Source organism: Heptranchias perlo, chromosome 4, assembly GCF_035084215.1.
Source record: "Heptranchias perlo isolate sHepPer1 chromosome 4, sHepPer1.hap1, whole genome shotgun sequence".
Taxonomy (NCBI): Eukaryota; Metazoa; Chordata; class Chondrichthyes; order Hexanchiformes; family Hexanchidae; genus Heptranchias; species Heptranchias perlo.
In genome coordinates, this window is record NC_090328.1 from 77,448,536 (window position 1) to 77,463,715 (window position 15,180).

The window sequence follows — 15,180 nt, forward strand, 5'->3', positions numbered from 1 at the left end:
TGTAGGAGGTTAGAAAGAAAGGCAATGCCAAAAAAAAATTAGCTAGCCCACAGAAGGGACAGGGCATGTGGTTTATTATTTTTTTTCCCATGTTTTCATGGAATGTCACAAGATTGAGCTAAGTGAGTGGAGTTTGCTTTGACTGTTGCTCTATGTTCATATGCTATCTGTAAAATAAAGCACATTTACGATTTGTATCTGGTTTCACCTTATGTATTTCTTACTCTGCCTTCAAAATGATTGGCGAACCATATGAGGTGGGAAAGATACCATATTCAGATCAGATCACAAGGGAGTCTTATTGTTGTACCTCTGGGTTACGCTGTTGCACAGATATTGGGCATTCTGGGCACATCCCTAAATGTAAGACGCTCAGACCAATTCTGACAGTGACGAGCATGCAGTACCAGAGAGAATATTCAAGGCAGATTGTAACCATGAGCAGGTTCAAGACTAATTTGGGTCACATTAGTCCATGAGTTTGGAGTTGTCATATTGATGATACTTGTGTTTAAAAATGAGTCCATTTTGGATCTTTAGATGCAAACTTATTGTAAAGGATGGTGGTAACTTACGCGAGCCAGTTTTTGAGCTAGGTTCATAACTGATGGTAAGAATACAGGGGTCGAATTTCCGCTTGTTTATGCTAGTTATATCAGCGCATTCCGGACGGAATCAGACGAACCAGCGCAAAAGATCGGGGAATTTTAAACGTAAGTGAGTTGCACCCAAAACCCCTTACGTTTATGTTTTCCGCCGTCTTCTACGCAGGTTCAAGATTCAATTCGTCCGAATTGGGCCCTGGCCATGCTCCCAGGCCAAAATTGCGAGATTCTGCCGATTGCGCTGGTTCACGAAGGTTCTTCAAATTGTGCTCATTTTCTTAGGCGCACAGGCACTAGTAGGCATGTTTTAAAAGTATTTTCAAATCAAAAATATTTAATTTATTAAGAAACTGACTAGTGTACCACCAATAAAACTGAAAAATGGTTCAGTATAGTTTTTTTTAAAGTCATTTTCAGTGATTTTTAAATCAGTTTACTCACAGGTGGAGGACTGGACACCCTTATTAAAAATGCTTGTTTTTGGTAATGAAACGCATTTACGCCTGTATTAATGAAACTGCACCAGGTTACCACTGTTAAATACATCAAGGAATACTTTTTAATAGAAAGAAAAGAAACAATTACGTCTATTACACTACCCAATTGCGCTGGTTCATGGAAGATTTAACATTTTATTTATTCGTTCTTGGGATGTGGGCGTCGCTGGCAAGGCCAGCATTTATTGCTCATCCCTAATTGCCCTTGAGAAGGTGGTGGTGAGCCGCCTTCTTGAACCGTTGCAGTCCGTGTGGTGAAGGTTCTCCCACAGTGCTGATAGGAAGGGAGTTCCAGGATTTTGACCCAGCGACGATGAAGGAACGGCGATATATTTCCAAGTCGGGATGGTTTGTGACTTGGAGGGGAAGGTGCAGGTGGTGGTGTTCCCATGTGCCTGATGCCCTTGTCCTAGGTGGTAGAGGTGCAGGTTTGGGATGTGCTGTTGAAGAAGCCTTGGCGCGTTGCTGCATTGCATCCTGTGGATGGTACACACTGCAGCCACGGTGCGCCGGTGGTGAAGGGAGTGAATGTTTAGGGTGGTGGATGGGGTGCCAATCAAGCGGGCTGGCCTTGTCCTGGATGGTGTCAAGCTTCTCGAGTGTTGTTGGAGCTGCACTCATCCAGGCAAGTGGACAGTATTCCATCACACTCCTGACCCGTGCCTTGTAGATGGTGGAAAGGCTTTGGGTAGTCGGGAGGTGAGTCACTTGCCACAGAATACCCAGCCTCTGACCTGCTCTTGTAGCCACAGTATTTATATGGCTGGTCCAGTTAAGTTTCTGGTCAATGGTGACCCCCAGGATGTTGATGGTGGGGGATTCGGCGATGGTAATGCCTTTGAATGTCATGGGGAGGTGGTTAAACTGTCTCTTGTTGGAGATGGTCATTGCCTGGCACTTGTCTGGTGCGAATGTTACTTGCCACTTTTCAGCCCAATCCTGGATGTTGTCCAGGTCTTGCTGCATGCGGGCATGGACTTCTTCATTATCTGAGGGGTTGCAAATGTAACTGAACACTGTGCAACCATCAGCGAACATCCCCATTTATGCTGGAGGGAAGGTCATTGATGAAGCAGCAGAAGATGGTTGGGCCTAGGACACTGCCCTGAGGATCTCCTGCAGCAATGTCCTGGGGCTGAGATGATTGGCCTCCAACAACCACTACCATCCTCCTTTGTGCTAGGTATGACTCCAGCCACTGGAGAGTTTTCCCCCTGATTCCCATTTACTTCAATTTTACTCGTGCTCCTTGGTGCCACACTCGGTCAAATGCTGCCTTGATATCAAGGGCAGTTGCTCTCTCCTCACCTCCTGGAATTTGTGATTTTAAAAATGAATTTTAATGGAAACTTGAAGCCTAACTTAACCAGCGCAATTTCAAGTGCGTTTTGGACGCAATTTCCCAATGTTGGGGGGGTGGTGGAAGAAGGCAGGATTTTATTTAGGTTTAATCTTAGCTTTGTAGCTGTATTTCATTAGAAGTAATTTCATTTAAATCTAACTCCCATCTTAAACGAGCACATTCTTAAATTAATGATTGCATGCTCGTGTTTCACAGTAGTAGAATGAAATTGACTGGTGCCATGTCTTTCTTTACCTTTGTCATGGCCATCGAATGTCGTGACCATTGAGCTGCTCATCACGCTTCTTTCTCATTGGTTAAGTGCTTAAGACTCTTGTCGTTCTTGTTTTTGTTACTGATTATTTTGGTTTGCTACTTTCATTATTCACGAATCATAGTGCAAAACCTTTCTCCTCAACTTCCATTTTGTTCCAAATCACACTTACAAAAAAAAATTCTACCCAATCACACGGCAGCAAAAAAAAATTCAGCTGCTATGACCCTCCCCAACCAACCTTCAGGCTGTGGAAAGTGGTGTTGCTTTAAATGTTGGAAATTCTGAGTTCAGTGGATTATCATGTGCTGCGAGGAATAAAATGGTATAAAACCTGCAACAGCGCAATGGTGTGGCCTTCCACAACCCTAGACTCAATTTAAGGAATGTGCACCCACCTGTGTTCTGTGCTTAGGCTAAAAGTTTTATTAATTTTCTTTGGGTAGTCCCACTACCCAAACACCCCATACCTCAACCCAGCACCCACCGTCACCTTAACTCTTAGCACTAGACTCCAGCCTTCACCTGAACCTGCCGCCCATAACCTGGCCTTGTCAAATACACAGCACAACTACCTCCTCAGCACAAGTGCAATGACATGGGAGACCCAGTAGTTTGTTTTACATTTTATTTAATTCCTTACATTTAAAAAAAAATCTATGAGCAAATTACGAAATGGAATTCAATTATAGTTTGGACTTTCTTGAAAATATGAGAACCCCTCTTGTCTTGTTTTTTGAAAGGTATATTCTATGTGATTGTTCAGTTTGTCAGTATATTTTTGTTTGGGGCATCTGTCAGTATGTGGTAATTTTACTGATTGCATCAGAAAACTGAGCGTGATGGAGAAATGACACGGGTGCAAAAATATAATGACAGTTGATTGTGCAATGGGTACTATTGTATGCATTTTCAGTTAAATTACTGGGGAATAGAACACGTACATTATAAGACTAATGTGTGTGTAAAAGGATGTTGTGCAGATTTGTTTGTGTGTGTTCTGAACCGCAGCCAAATCACCTAAATCAATAGGGAACTGTAGCTCTGGAAATGTTTGTTTTTCCACTAGTCACATGATGTGTCCTGTCATCAAATACCAAGGAACTAAAAATGAGGGTTTTTTTTATCACTACTGTACAAATTGCTTGAGGAAGGAAGTAAAGAAGTGGTCAGTTTAACCATCTGAGAACTAAATTTACTTGGTAATCGTATAACCATCTGTAGCCTATTCTGAAAATTTGTGGAAAATTTCATGCTATCATTGCTGTATAGTAAATTTATAAAAGCAAAAAAATTAAGTTCAAGTTACCTAAATTCTCTAAATTAAAGAGTAATTTAAAGGAGTAAACTCCTTAAAGGGAGTAACTAACGAGCTTAATCTAAGGCAAGTCATGGCAGCAGAGCTCGCACCCATGATATGCTCCTCCTGTGCTATGTGGGAAGTCATGGACACTACTAGTGTCCCTGGCGACCATGTGTGCAGGAAGTATGTCTAGCTGCAGCTACTGGCTAACCGCATTTCAGAAGTGGAGCTGCGGGTGGATTCACTGTGGAGCATCCGCGACGCTGAGATTATCGTGGATAGCACGTTCACTGAGGTGGTTGCACCGCAGGTAAAGATTACGCAGGCAGAAAGGAAATGGGTGACCGCCAGACGGAGTAAAAGGACTAGGCAGGTAGAGCAGGAATCCCCTGGGGCCATCTCCCTCTCGAACAAATATTCCGCTTTGGATATTGTTGGGGGAAATGGCTTATCAGGGGAATGCAGCAACAGCCAAGACCGTGGCGCCACGAGTGACTCAGCTGCACAGGAGGGGAGGAAAAAGAATGGGAGAGCAATAGTGATAGGGGCTTCCATCGTAAGGGGAACAGATAGGCATTTCTGCGGCCGCAGTCGTGACTCCAGGATGGTATGTTGCCTCCCTGGTGCTAGGGTTAAGGATGTCACAGAACGGCTGCAGGACATTCTGAAGGGGGAGGGTGAACAGCCAGAGGTCGTGGTCCATATCGGCACCAACGACATCGGTTTTAAAAAACAAAGGGATGAGGTCCTGCAAGCAGAATATAGAGAGTTAGGAAATAAATGAAAAAGCAGGACCTCTAAGGTAGTAATCTCAGGATTACTCCCAGTGCCACTTGCTAGCGAGAGCAGAAATAGGAGAATAGAGCAGATGAATGCATGGCTCTAGAGATGGTGTAGGAAGGAGGGGTTTAAATTCCTGAGACATTGGGACCGATTCTGGGAAAGGCTGGACCTGTACAAGCTGGACGGGTTGCACCCAAGCAGAACCGGGAACAATATCCTCGGGGGTGCATTTGCTAGTTCTGTGGGGAGGGTTTAAACTAGTATGGCAGGGGGATGGGAACCAAAGGGCAGGTACAGATGGGACAAATTCAGACCAGGAAACGGGAAGCAGAAAAGCAGTTAGTGACGTAGTTAGCGACTCAAAGGCAAAAGAAACAAAGGTTAAATAGTGTTCAGCACAGGAATTTGACGGGGTTAAAGGGTATATACTTCAATGCAAGGAGTATCACAAACAAAGCAGATAAGCTAAGGGCACAGATAGATACATGGTAGCATGATATCATTGCTATAACAGAAACCTGGCTTAAAGAGGGGGATAATTGGCAGCTCAATATCCCTGGATATAGAGTTTTCAGGCAGGATAGAGTCGGTGATTTAAAAGAGGAGGGGGGATAGCATTATTGGTTAAAGAATCAATTACAGTTGTGAGAAGGGATGATGTGCTAAATGGATCATCAATCGAGGCCATACGGGTTGAGCTAAGAAATAACTACTAGGAGTGTACTATAGACCCCCAAATAACGAAAGGGAGATAGAAGAACAAATATGTAGGCAAATTTATGAGTGCAAAAATAAGAGGGCAATAATAGTAGGCAACTTCAACTACCGTAACATAACTGGGATTCAAACAGTGTGAGGGGCACAGAGGGCGCAAAATTCTTGATCGGTGTCCAGGAGAACTTTTTTAGCCAGTACGTGACAAGCCCAACAAGAGGGATGCAATTCTAGATTTAGTCCTAGGAAATGAAGATGGGCAAGTGGGTGACCATATTGGGAATAGTGACCACAATTCAGTTAGCTTTAGCATTATTATGGAAAAGGACAGAGTTAAATCAGGAGTAAACGTTTTAAATTGGGAGAAGGCAAATTATACAGAACTAAGAGGTGATTTGGCAGAAGTGGACTGGACACAACTACTTGAGGAGAAATCAGTGGCAAGCCAGTGGGAGGCACTAAAAAGTGAAATTCTATGGGTACAATGCAGGCACGTCCCCTCAAAGAAAAAGGGTGGCACTGCCAAATTTAGAGCCCCCTGGTTGTCTAGAAGTATACGGGGCAAGATAAATCAGAAAAAGAAAGCTTGTGACTGTCACAGAAAACTAAATACTGCAGAAAGCCTAGAGGAGTATAGAAAGTGTAGGGATGATGTAAAAAAGGAAATAAGGAAAGCAAAGAGAGGGCATGAAAAAATATTAGCTATTAAGATTAAAGAAAACGCACTGATGTTTTATCAGTACATTAAGAACAAGAGGATAGCCAAGGAAAAGGTGGGTCCTATCTGGAATGATACAGGTAACTTGTGTGTAGAAGCAGAGGATGTGGGTAGGGTTTTAAATGAATATTTTGAATCTGTATTCACAAAGGAAAGGGATGATCTGGATATAGTAGTTAAAGAGGAGCGTTGTGAAATATTGGATAAGGTAAACATTGAGAGGAAGAACTAGAGGGACTGGAATCCTTGAAAGTTGATAAGTCACCAGCGCCGGATGGATTGTTTCCTAGGCTATTGAAGGAAACCAGGGAGGAAATAATGGATGCTCTGAGGATAATTTTCCAATCTTCACTAGATACAGGGGAGGTACCGGAGGACTGGAAGACTGCAAACGTAGTACCATTGTTTAAAAAGGGTACAAGGGAAAGGTCGAACAATTATAGGCCGGTCAGTCTTACCTCGGTGGTGGGCAAACTATTAGTTTATCCTATCTCTCAGTATTGATTCTGTCACTTGGAAAGACATGGTTTAATCAGGGATAGTCAGCATGGATTTGTTCAGGGAAGGTCATGCCTTACAAATCTGATTGAATTCTTTGAGGAAGTGACAAGGAGGATTGATGAGGGTAGTGCAATGGATGTTGTCTGCGTGGATCTTAGTAAGGCATTTGACAAGGTCCCACATGGCAGACTGGTCAGAAAGGTAAAAGCCCACGGGACACAGGGAAATGTGACAAATTGGATCCAAAATTGGCTTAGTAACAGGAAACAAAGGGTAAAAGTCGATGGATGTCTTTGCGAATGGAAATCCGTTTCCAGTGGTGTGCCACAGGGCTCAGTGTTGGGTCCCTAGCTGTTTGTGGTATATATTAATGATTTGGACTTGAATGTAGGGGGCATGATTGGCAAATTTGCAGACGACACAAAAATTGGCCGTGTAGTTGATAGTGAAGAGGATAGTTGTAGACTCCAAGAAGATATCAATGGGTTGGTGGATTAGGCAGAAAAGTGGCAAATGGAGTTCAACCCGGAGAAGTGTGAGGTAATGCACTTAGGGAGGGCAAACAGTAAAAAGGAATACACAGTAAATGGGAATATATTGAGAGGGATAGAGGAAGTGAGAGACCTTGGAGTGCATGTGCACAGGTCCCTGAAAGTGGGAGTACACGTAGAGGTGCTGGAGGCAAGGACCCTCAACTCTTTTTAAAAAGTACCAGGACCTGTACCTAAAGTGCTGTAAGCTGCAGGGCTACGGACCGGGTGCTGGAAAGTGGGATTAGAATGGGCACCTGGTTGTTCTTCGAGCCAGCGCGGACACGATGGGCCGAATGGCCCCCTTCTGTGCTGTATCTTTTCTATGGTTCTATGTTTCTGTTACCAAGTTTATACTGAGGGAATAAATGCATCCTCATTGCAGCCAGTTGTGAATTTGTGAAGCCCAGAAAACTATATGCAATAACAATCAAAAGGAGCAATTCTGTTGCAGCTACCAAATATAGGATTGCAGAATCATACAATGACACAGCACAGAAGGAGGCCATTTGGCCCATCGTGCCTGTGCAGGCTCTTTGAAAGAGCAATTCAATTGGTCCCATTCCCCTGCCATTTCCCCATAGTCCTTCAAAGTTTACACCTTCAATCATTTACCCAATTCCTTTTTGAAAGTTATTATTGAATCAACTTCCATCACGCTTTCAGGCAATGCAATCCAGATCATAACTCACTGCGTTTAAGAAAAAAAAATTCTCCTCATCTCACCTGGTTCTTTTGCCAATTACCTTAAATCTGTGTCCCTGGTTACCGAACCTTCTGCCAGTGGAAACAGTTTCTCCTTAATTACTATCAAAAGCCTTCATGATTTTGTACACCTCTATTAAATCTCCCCGTAACTTTCTCTGCTCTAAGGAGAACATTATTCTTTATCAAAGATCTGTATGCGTATAATACTTTTACTTTTGGATAGCTTTTTTGTTTATTCGTTCATGGGATGTGGGCGTCGCTGGCGAGGCCGGCATTTATTGCCCATCCCTAATTGCCCTTGAGAAGGTGGTGGTGAGCCGCCTTCTTGAACTGCTGCAGTCCGTGTGGTGGAGGTTCTCCCACAGTGCTGTCAGGAAGGGCGTTCCAGGATTTTGACCCAGCGACGATGAAGGAATGGCGATATATTTCCAAGTCGGGATGGTGTGTGACTTGGAGGGGAACATGCAGGTGGTGTTGTTCCCATGTGCCTGCTGCTCTTGTCCTTCCAGGTGGTGGAGGTTGCAGGTTTGGGAGGTGCTGTCGAAGAAGCCTTGGCGAGTTGCTGCAGTGCATCCTGTGGATGGTACACACTGCAGCTACAGTGCGCCGGTGAAGGGAGCTTCGTATACATGTATTCAGTGGAAAAACGCCAAAACATCAAAACAGATTAAAAAGAAAACACACAAAATGCTGAAGATCTGAAATACAATACACATTGATGGGAATTTACATGGTACAGATCAGCCATGATCTAATGGAATAGTGAAACAGGTTCGAGGGGCTGAATGGCCTACTCTTGATCCAGTGTTCCTATTCATTTAATAAAGATCTGAAAGAGAGGTTTATGTCAGGTTGTAACTTTTCATCAAGCTGTTGGATCCTCAGCTATGTTGTTACTAAAAAGTGTACTGTGGAGTATGGTACTGAGCCACGCTGTACTTGGGAGGTCCAGGTTTAATCTGTGTTCAGTTAGGGTTTCATTCAGAGCAGTGATGGCACCACAGTTTGGCTTAGCATTCCTGAGCTAGGGAGGGGTGGAATGACCAGAGTTTCCTCTTTCACTGACCAATGACCAATGCCAAAGTGCATTATGTGGATGTTAGATGAGGATACAGTTGGGCAGTGCTCTGATGCTGCCACCCCCCTCCCCCCTCATCCAGTCAAATGCTACAACGGTACTTAAATTGCCTAGTTTCACGTGCGAAGATAGTGGCTTGAATGAGATAATGGAGAACTGCTGCTGCCACTAGAACCATACCGTAGCAGTAGTTATCATGTTTAGTACAGGAGAGGTCAGCGGAAAGATCTGCAAGGAAAGAATTCATTGCATCCTTTACATGTGTTAATCAGCCAGATGGATCTTATAACTGAATATAGCAACTGCACTGTTTCACGAAGAGTTGTAAAAATTGTACCTTGTAGCAAAGTAGACATTTTTTTCAAAGAAAATTGAGAGCTATAATATAAAACAATTTATCTTTTCACATCTGAATAGTCTGTTAGTTTTTGAAATGTTAGTTTTATATAGAATACCAAGCTTTCATGATGCATTTTTTTAATCGTTCTTTTTATGCTGCTTGCGTTTTGCTTCATTAATGGAAACAAATGAATGTTCGAATACCTTCCATAACCTTTTTCTTTTCTGCAGCCTGAAAACATTATGTTGCTAGATAAAAAGTCACCCAAACCTCGGATTAAGCTTATTGACTTTGGTTTGGCTCATGAAATAGATTTTGGGAATGAATTCAAAAACATCTTTGGAACTCCAGAGTTTGTAGGTAGGTATCTTTCAAGACTTATCTGAAATCAGCGTAGATATTTGTGGTTTTGAATGCTGACTTTTCACTGGTTGTAGAGTGATGAATTTTCTTGTACATTTATCGCAAGGAAAATTTACATTCATTTTGTGAAGTTACTGTACAGTTTTGCCACTGTTTCACTAAGAGTTGCCGGATTTGCAGGTAAATACATGCCCCAGAGGGGTGGTTGTCACAGTTGTGCACATCCTGAGAACAACCTTGCTGGTTGAGGGGTCAGAATAATTTAGCAATAGTCCCCAAGGTTCAACTGGGTTAGGACAATAACATTGTTTACATTATGAAGGGGATAGCACTGGGTAGGAGTTGTATGCTTGCTGATCTGTTCTGACTTGCGTGAATTGCATTGGTCAGTGTGAGTTGTGTAGGCTTCCAGGAGAGGGTAGCTCCAAGGTTCGAGGTGGAGTCTATATTTGATTACTTCTGATGGTGTATATCTCATAGTTTTCCATATACATTCTTGTAACAGGGTATATTGCCTGTACCATAATGGGGGAATGTATCTCTTTGCAACTAGCAGTGAGAGTTTAACTAGACCTTGTGTTTAAAGCGGTAGGGCTCTGGCCTCCCAGACTGCTGCCTAGAATGCAGGATTATGATCCGGAACATTGCAAGTTCAAATAAATTATGTAAAGAACTTCTTTAATTGCTTAGTTGGTAGATGCACTGCCCAGTATAGAGGTGATCCACACAGAGTAGGAAAGTCCCAGGTTTGACCCTTGATCAGTCATGTTAGTTGATCTCAGCTAAGCTAGTGAAGAGGGCATTCCATTTGGCCTCCATGCCTCTGCGCTAGGGAGGGGGAGAAAACAGTGGATGAGGGCAGGAATTTTCCACAGTTGACCAGTTTGCTGAAACTCACTGTTTAGGCTCACCCAGGAAGGACGACCAATGGACAAGATACTGTTGGGTGGTTTTGCAACAGTTCCCCAGCACACGTCAAAATCTTCAGGAAAGGAGGGAAGTAATTTGGTACAGGGATATTGTTCTATTGTGCTACAGAAGCACATTATATTTACGAAAAGGCTTTTTTAAAATAAGTTCATTTCTGTATTTGATGTTTACATTTTTAAAATACCTGTAAATTTTATAGTTTTTAATCTCATGCTTGTCACAGAGTGATCATCAATTGTGTGTTGTGCTACTTTCTTTTCTTTTGATGTGTAAAATTGCTTTTCTTTGATATGTAAAGTCAAATGATTGAGATGGTTTCTTTAGTTAGAATGACAAGGATTGTTCATCAGTAATGACCAAGGTCCAAATGGTAAATTTGTGGTTTTGTTGTAGTTAGTTTAAAATCTCCTTGTGCTGTTATTAAGCACTACTTAAGAAAAAGTAGTTAATATTAGCAAACCTTGTTTCATGAGTGCCAAAACCAAACTCAAAGATGTTGAATTAATCAGGGGCATAAAGTAAGAAATAATGGTGGAGCAATCACAGCAGTTGCGCAATGGAAACAGTTCAGAGGGCCCGACTTTGAAACAGTCATGAGGACCGTTCCATCAAAGGGCAAATTTCACTTGTTCTCAAGGTAGGGTGGTAGGGGAGAGGGAGAGACTAGGAACACAAAAATGTTCCTTGTCAACTGATCAGATTGCCATTGACTGATGTAAGATGGTCCCACCCTGCCAGCCAAAGGAGGAAATGGGAAGTGGCAGCAGTGAGAATCTATGTAAAATTAAAATGAAAAAAATAAATTCCTGTTGACCTTAACATGCAACATTTTAGATTTAATGAAACTAATTTTTTTTTTTATTTTGAAGCTCCAGAAATTGTAAACTATGAACCTCTTGGTCTAGAAGCTGATATGTGGTGAGTGAACACAAACTATATGATAAGCAGAACTTTTGGATAAGTATTTTTTATGCCATTTGCAGAAACTTAAAACCACTGTTCTTTCATGTGTTTCAGGAGTATTGGTGTCATAACCTACATTCTGTAAGTATTGCATTTTTAGACAAATGTCTGTTTTCTCATGGTTGAAAGTGTATTGTTATGGTGAAAGTCTCTTGCCAGATACTGTCATGTTGGCATTCAAAGGCAGGCACAGTAACATGATAGGTGATTATGTCATCACAATGTCAGTAGCGCCTAGTGTGCTTGAAATGTCTCTAATGTTACTTTTTCAAGGAATAGTTTTCTAAAATGTGTAATTTAAATTGAAGTTCTGAAAAGACACACTCAAAATTGTGATTGGGTTATGGAGAATTTTTTTGAATTGTATACAATTGTTTAAAGAGCTAAATCAACAGAAATGCCCTGAGTATAATTAAATCTTGTAGCAATTCATAATTCCGTAAAGCTGTGATGTGCACTGGAGATCTGCAGTAGCGTAGCACCGATCGTGATCCAGCATTACTTTCAATCAAGTTATAGGTTGAAGGTTCCCCCTTAAAGTTCATTCCTCTTTGTGAGCTGCATTTTTGCTGTGCTGTCTGATGGAGTGATGGAGAGGCGAAAGAAAGCAGTGGGAAGGCCATGTGGTTTCTGTACCTAAAGCGTGGAAACCTATCGCATTGGCAGAGGACTGAGAATAGTGGCCTCCCAGCCCTTTTTGCCATGGATCGTTGTATGCTGCTGACCTAAAGTAATGCATTACGTTGCTGAAGTATATTGGAATATTTAAAATTGGATTACTGATTATGATCTGCATTACAAAACAATAACAACTTGTATGACATCTTTTAACATAGAAGTTGCGTAAGGAGGATAGAATTGAGACACACAGCATTATGAGGAAGTGACCAAAAGTGAGGTCAACGGTAGATTTTGTGGAGGATTTTGAAGGTGGGGGCGATGTGAAGCAAGGTCGAACAATTTGGAGAAAGAATTCCAGTAAGCAAGGCCATGATTGCTGAAGTCTCTGCCACTGGTGGAGTGTGGGAGACGAGAGACACAGCAGCCCAGACTCAAGAGGAGAGGTTGTCAGCTGGGACACAAGATTGGTAGAGCAAGACCATGGTTGGATTTATAGATGGGCTCAATGATTTTGAAGCAAATGCATTGGAGGATGTTAAGCCACTGAAAGTTGGCAAAGTCCAACAGAAATAATTTTACATAGCATTTTTAAAAGGAAAACTAACATAAAAATAAATGTTTCATGTAAGAACGCAGCAGTTCATATTATTATGGTGAATGTTAACATCGCTTTTTCAGATGACTCAAAAAAAAGTTAAAGTATAGGATATGTTGTACTATACGTATTCCCTCATGATCAGCTGATTAAGGCTGTGAGTAGCTGAACCTTACAGACCAGGGAGGTCCCAGGTTCAATTCCCTGGTTTGTGTTAATCTCAGCTAGGGTGGTGATAGAGGTGCTACAGTTGGTTTCAACACCCTGGATTAGTGAAGGAAAATCGTCTCGGGTTCTCTCTCCTGATTATTTATTCGATCCTTGCTGGAAGTTGCCCAAGAGTGGGCATCTGGTGAGTGTTGGATCTGGTCAGCTGTCGTGCTTCCCACAGTTAGGCAGTCTGCCAGCACTTGCTGTCTAGACTCGCGCATAAAGAATTGGCACTTGGGCAAGGGACCAGAATACCCCAGTGCTGTGGAACTGTACTCCAGCAAGGAATGAAGAGTCAATGGGCTAGAAATTGGGCCGTGTAGTGCCTGTTGTTACAGTGCTATGCAGCCTCCTGAAGTGCCAAGATGGCGTCTTGGCTGCACATGCACGTTTCCGGCATGATGTGCGCCAAACGCCATCTTGGTATGGGTATTAGCGCATGCGCAAATACCGAATGCCAGCAGCATGTAAAGTAGGGAGAAAATGGATACAATCAGTGTGCAATGCTGATTTAAAGTGATAGACACCATTTTCGACCTTATCGCTCAACTCAACACACAGTCTTAACCAGGTACACCTGAACATGTCTTGGAGTGCCTGGAGGATCCCGCACCAGTGCTATTTAAAGGGGCCATGCAGGTGTTGCAGGTTACTTGCTGGATTATTGCTTCTGGGTGCTGGTGGAATAGGAAGTGTTTTTTTGATGCTCCCTGTGGTTACTGAGACTTGCCAGAGTGGTTTGGCAGGTACTGCCTTACGGTTCAGAAAGTTACAACATTAGTTGAACAACATTCCTGACAACCATGGGTGGTCTGCTGGGCATTGAGCACGAACGGGAGTATGCAGAGAGGCCACACACAGCAGGTCGAGCTGTGAGGAAAGGGAGGGCGAGGAGGCGCAGGACACTGAGCAGGAGGCTATATCCAATGAGGGCCTTCCAGCACCAATTCTCTTACCTCAAAATGAGCAAGGAGCATTGCATCCGATGGCTGAGGTTCACCAAGAAGGCCATGACGGAGATCTGTCAACTGGTGTGGCCACAACTGCAGCCTCGGAGCAGGGCAAGGACAGCATTTCCTGTGGCTGTGAAGGTCACCGTGGCACTGAACTTCTACAGCTCAAGATCATTTTAGGCCTCTGCTGGCAACATGTGCAACATTTCTTAGTATGCAGTGCACTGCTGCATAAGGGAGGTCACAGACATACTGTATGAGATGAGGAACAGGTTCATCATCTTCCCCCTTGACAGAGATAAGCAGAACGCACAAGCATGGGGGTTCGCTCACATTGCTGGCTTCCTCATGGTGCAGGGTGCCATTGACTGCACGCACATTGCCCTGCATGCCCCACATATCAACTCAGCTGTCTTCGTCAACCAAAAGAGCTCCCACTCCCTGAACGTGCAGTTGGTGTCAACCACACGCATCGAATCATGGAAGTCGATGCCCACTACCCTGCGAACAGTCACGACACCTTTGTTATGCGGCAGTCCAACGTGCCAGCTATCTTTCACCCAGCTTGGCAAGTCAAAGGCTGGCTACTGGGCGACAAGGGCTATCACCTCACGGCTAATGGCTCTGGTCAGGAACCCACATACCACATGCAGAACCGAGACATGCTGCTACACGCAACGTCGTGGGGCACACCATAGGCCTCCTGAAACAACGCTTCCGCTGCCTGGACCGTTCTGGAGGAGCCCTGCAGTACTCCGCTAAGCAGGTGGGCAGATATGTGGTGGTGGTATGCTGCATGCTGCACAACCTGGCCATCATGAGGGATCAGCCCTTGCCACCAATGATCGGAGAAGACCCGGAGGGGGTGGAGCAGGCGGAGGAAGTGGACGAAGACCCGAGGGTGCAACAGGGAACACATGCCTTGTCTGCAACGGCTCTGTGTGCTCGCCTAATCCGTACCCGCTATCAATAATGTCAACTACATCCCCCAACTCACCAACAGTCCTACACTCCCCACCTGTCCGCTCCCATATGACCATCAAATTGCCCTCCATCTGATTACACATTGATTTCCCCCTCAGCTCATTGCACAAATAAAACTGACCACCAAATGCAAATTTAAAGTCACATTTATCAATTAACAAATAAAAT

General features: G+C 43.4%; 1 protein-coding gene across 1 annotated transcript in view; it reads left to right on the plus strand.

The window, feature by feature from the left end:
- dapk1 (death-associated protein kinase 1) overlaps positions 1-15,180 on the plus strand; it is a 176,104-nt gene that overhangs the window by 88,423 nt on the left and 72,501 nt on the right. Inside the window, exons 5-7 of the mRNA XM_067983180.1 lie at positions 9,624-9,753; positions 11,556-11,604; positions 11,704-11,730. Coding sequence (XP_067839281.1) covers positions 9,624-9,753; positions 11,556-11,604; positions 11,704-11,730 — 206 coding nt within the window. The remainder of the gene's footprint in view (positions 1-9,623; positions 9,754-11,555; positions 11,605-11,703; positions 11,731-15,180) is intronic.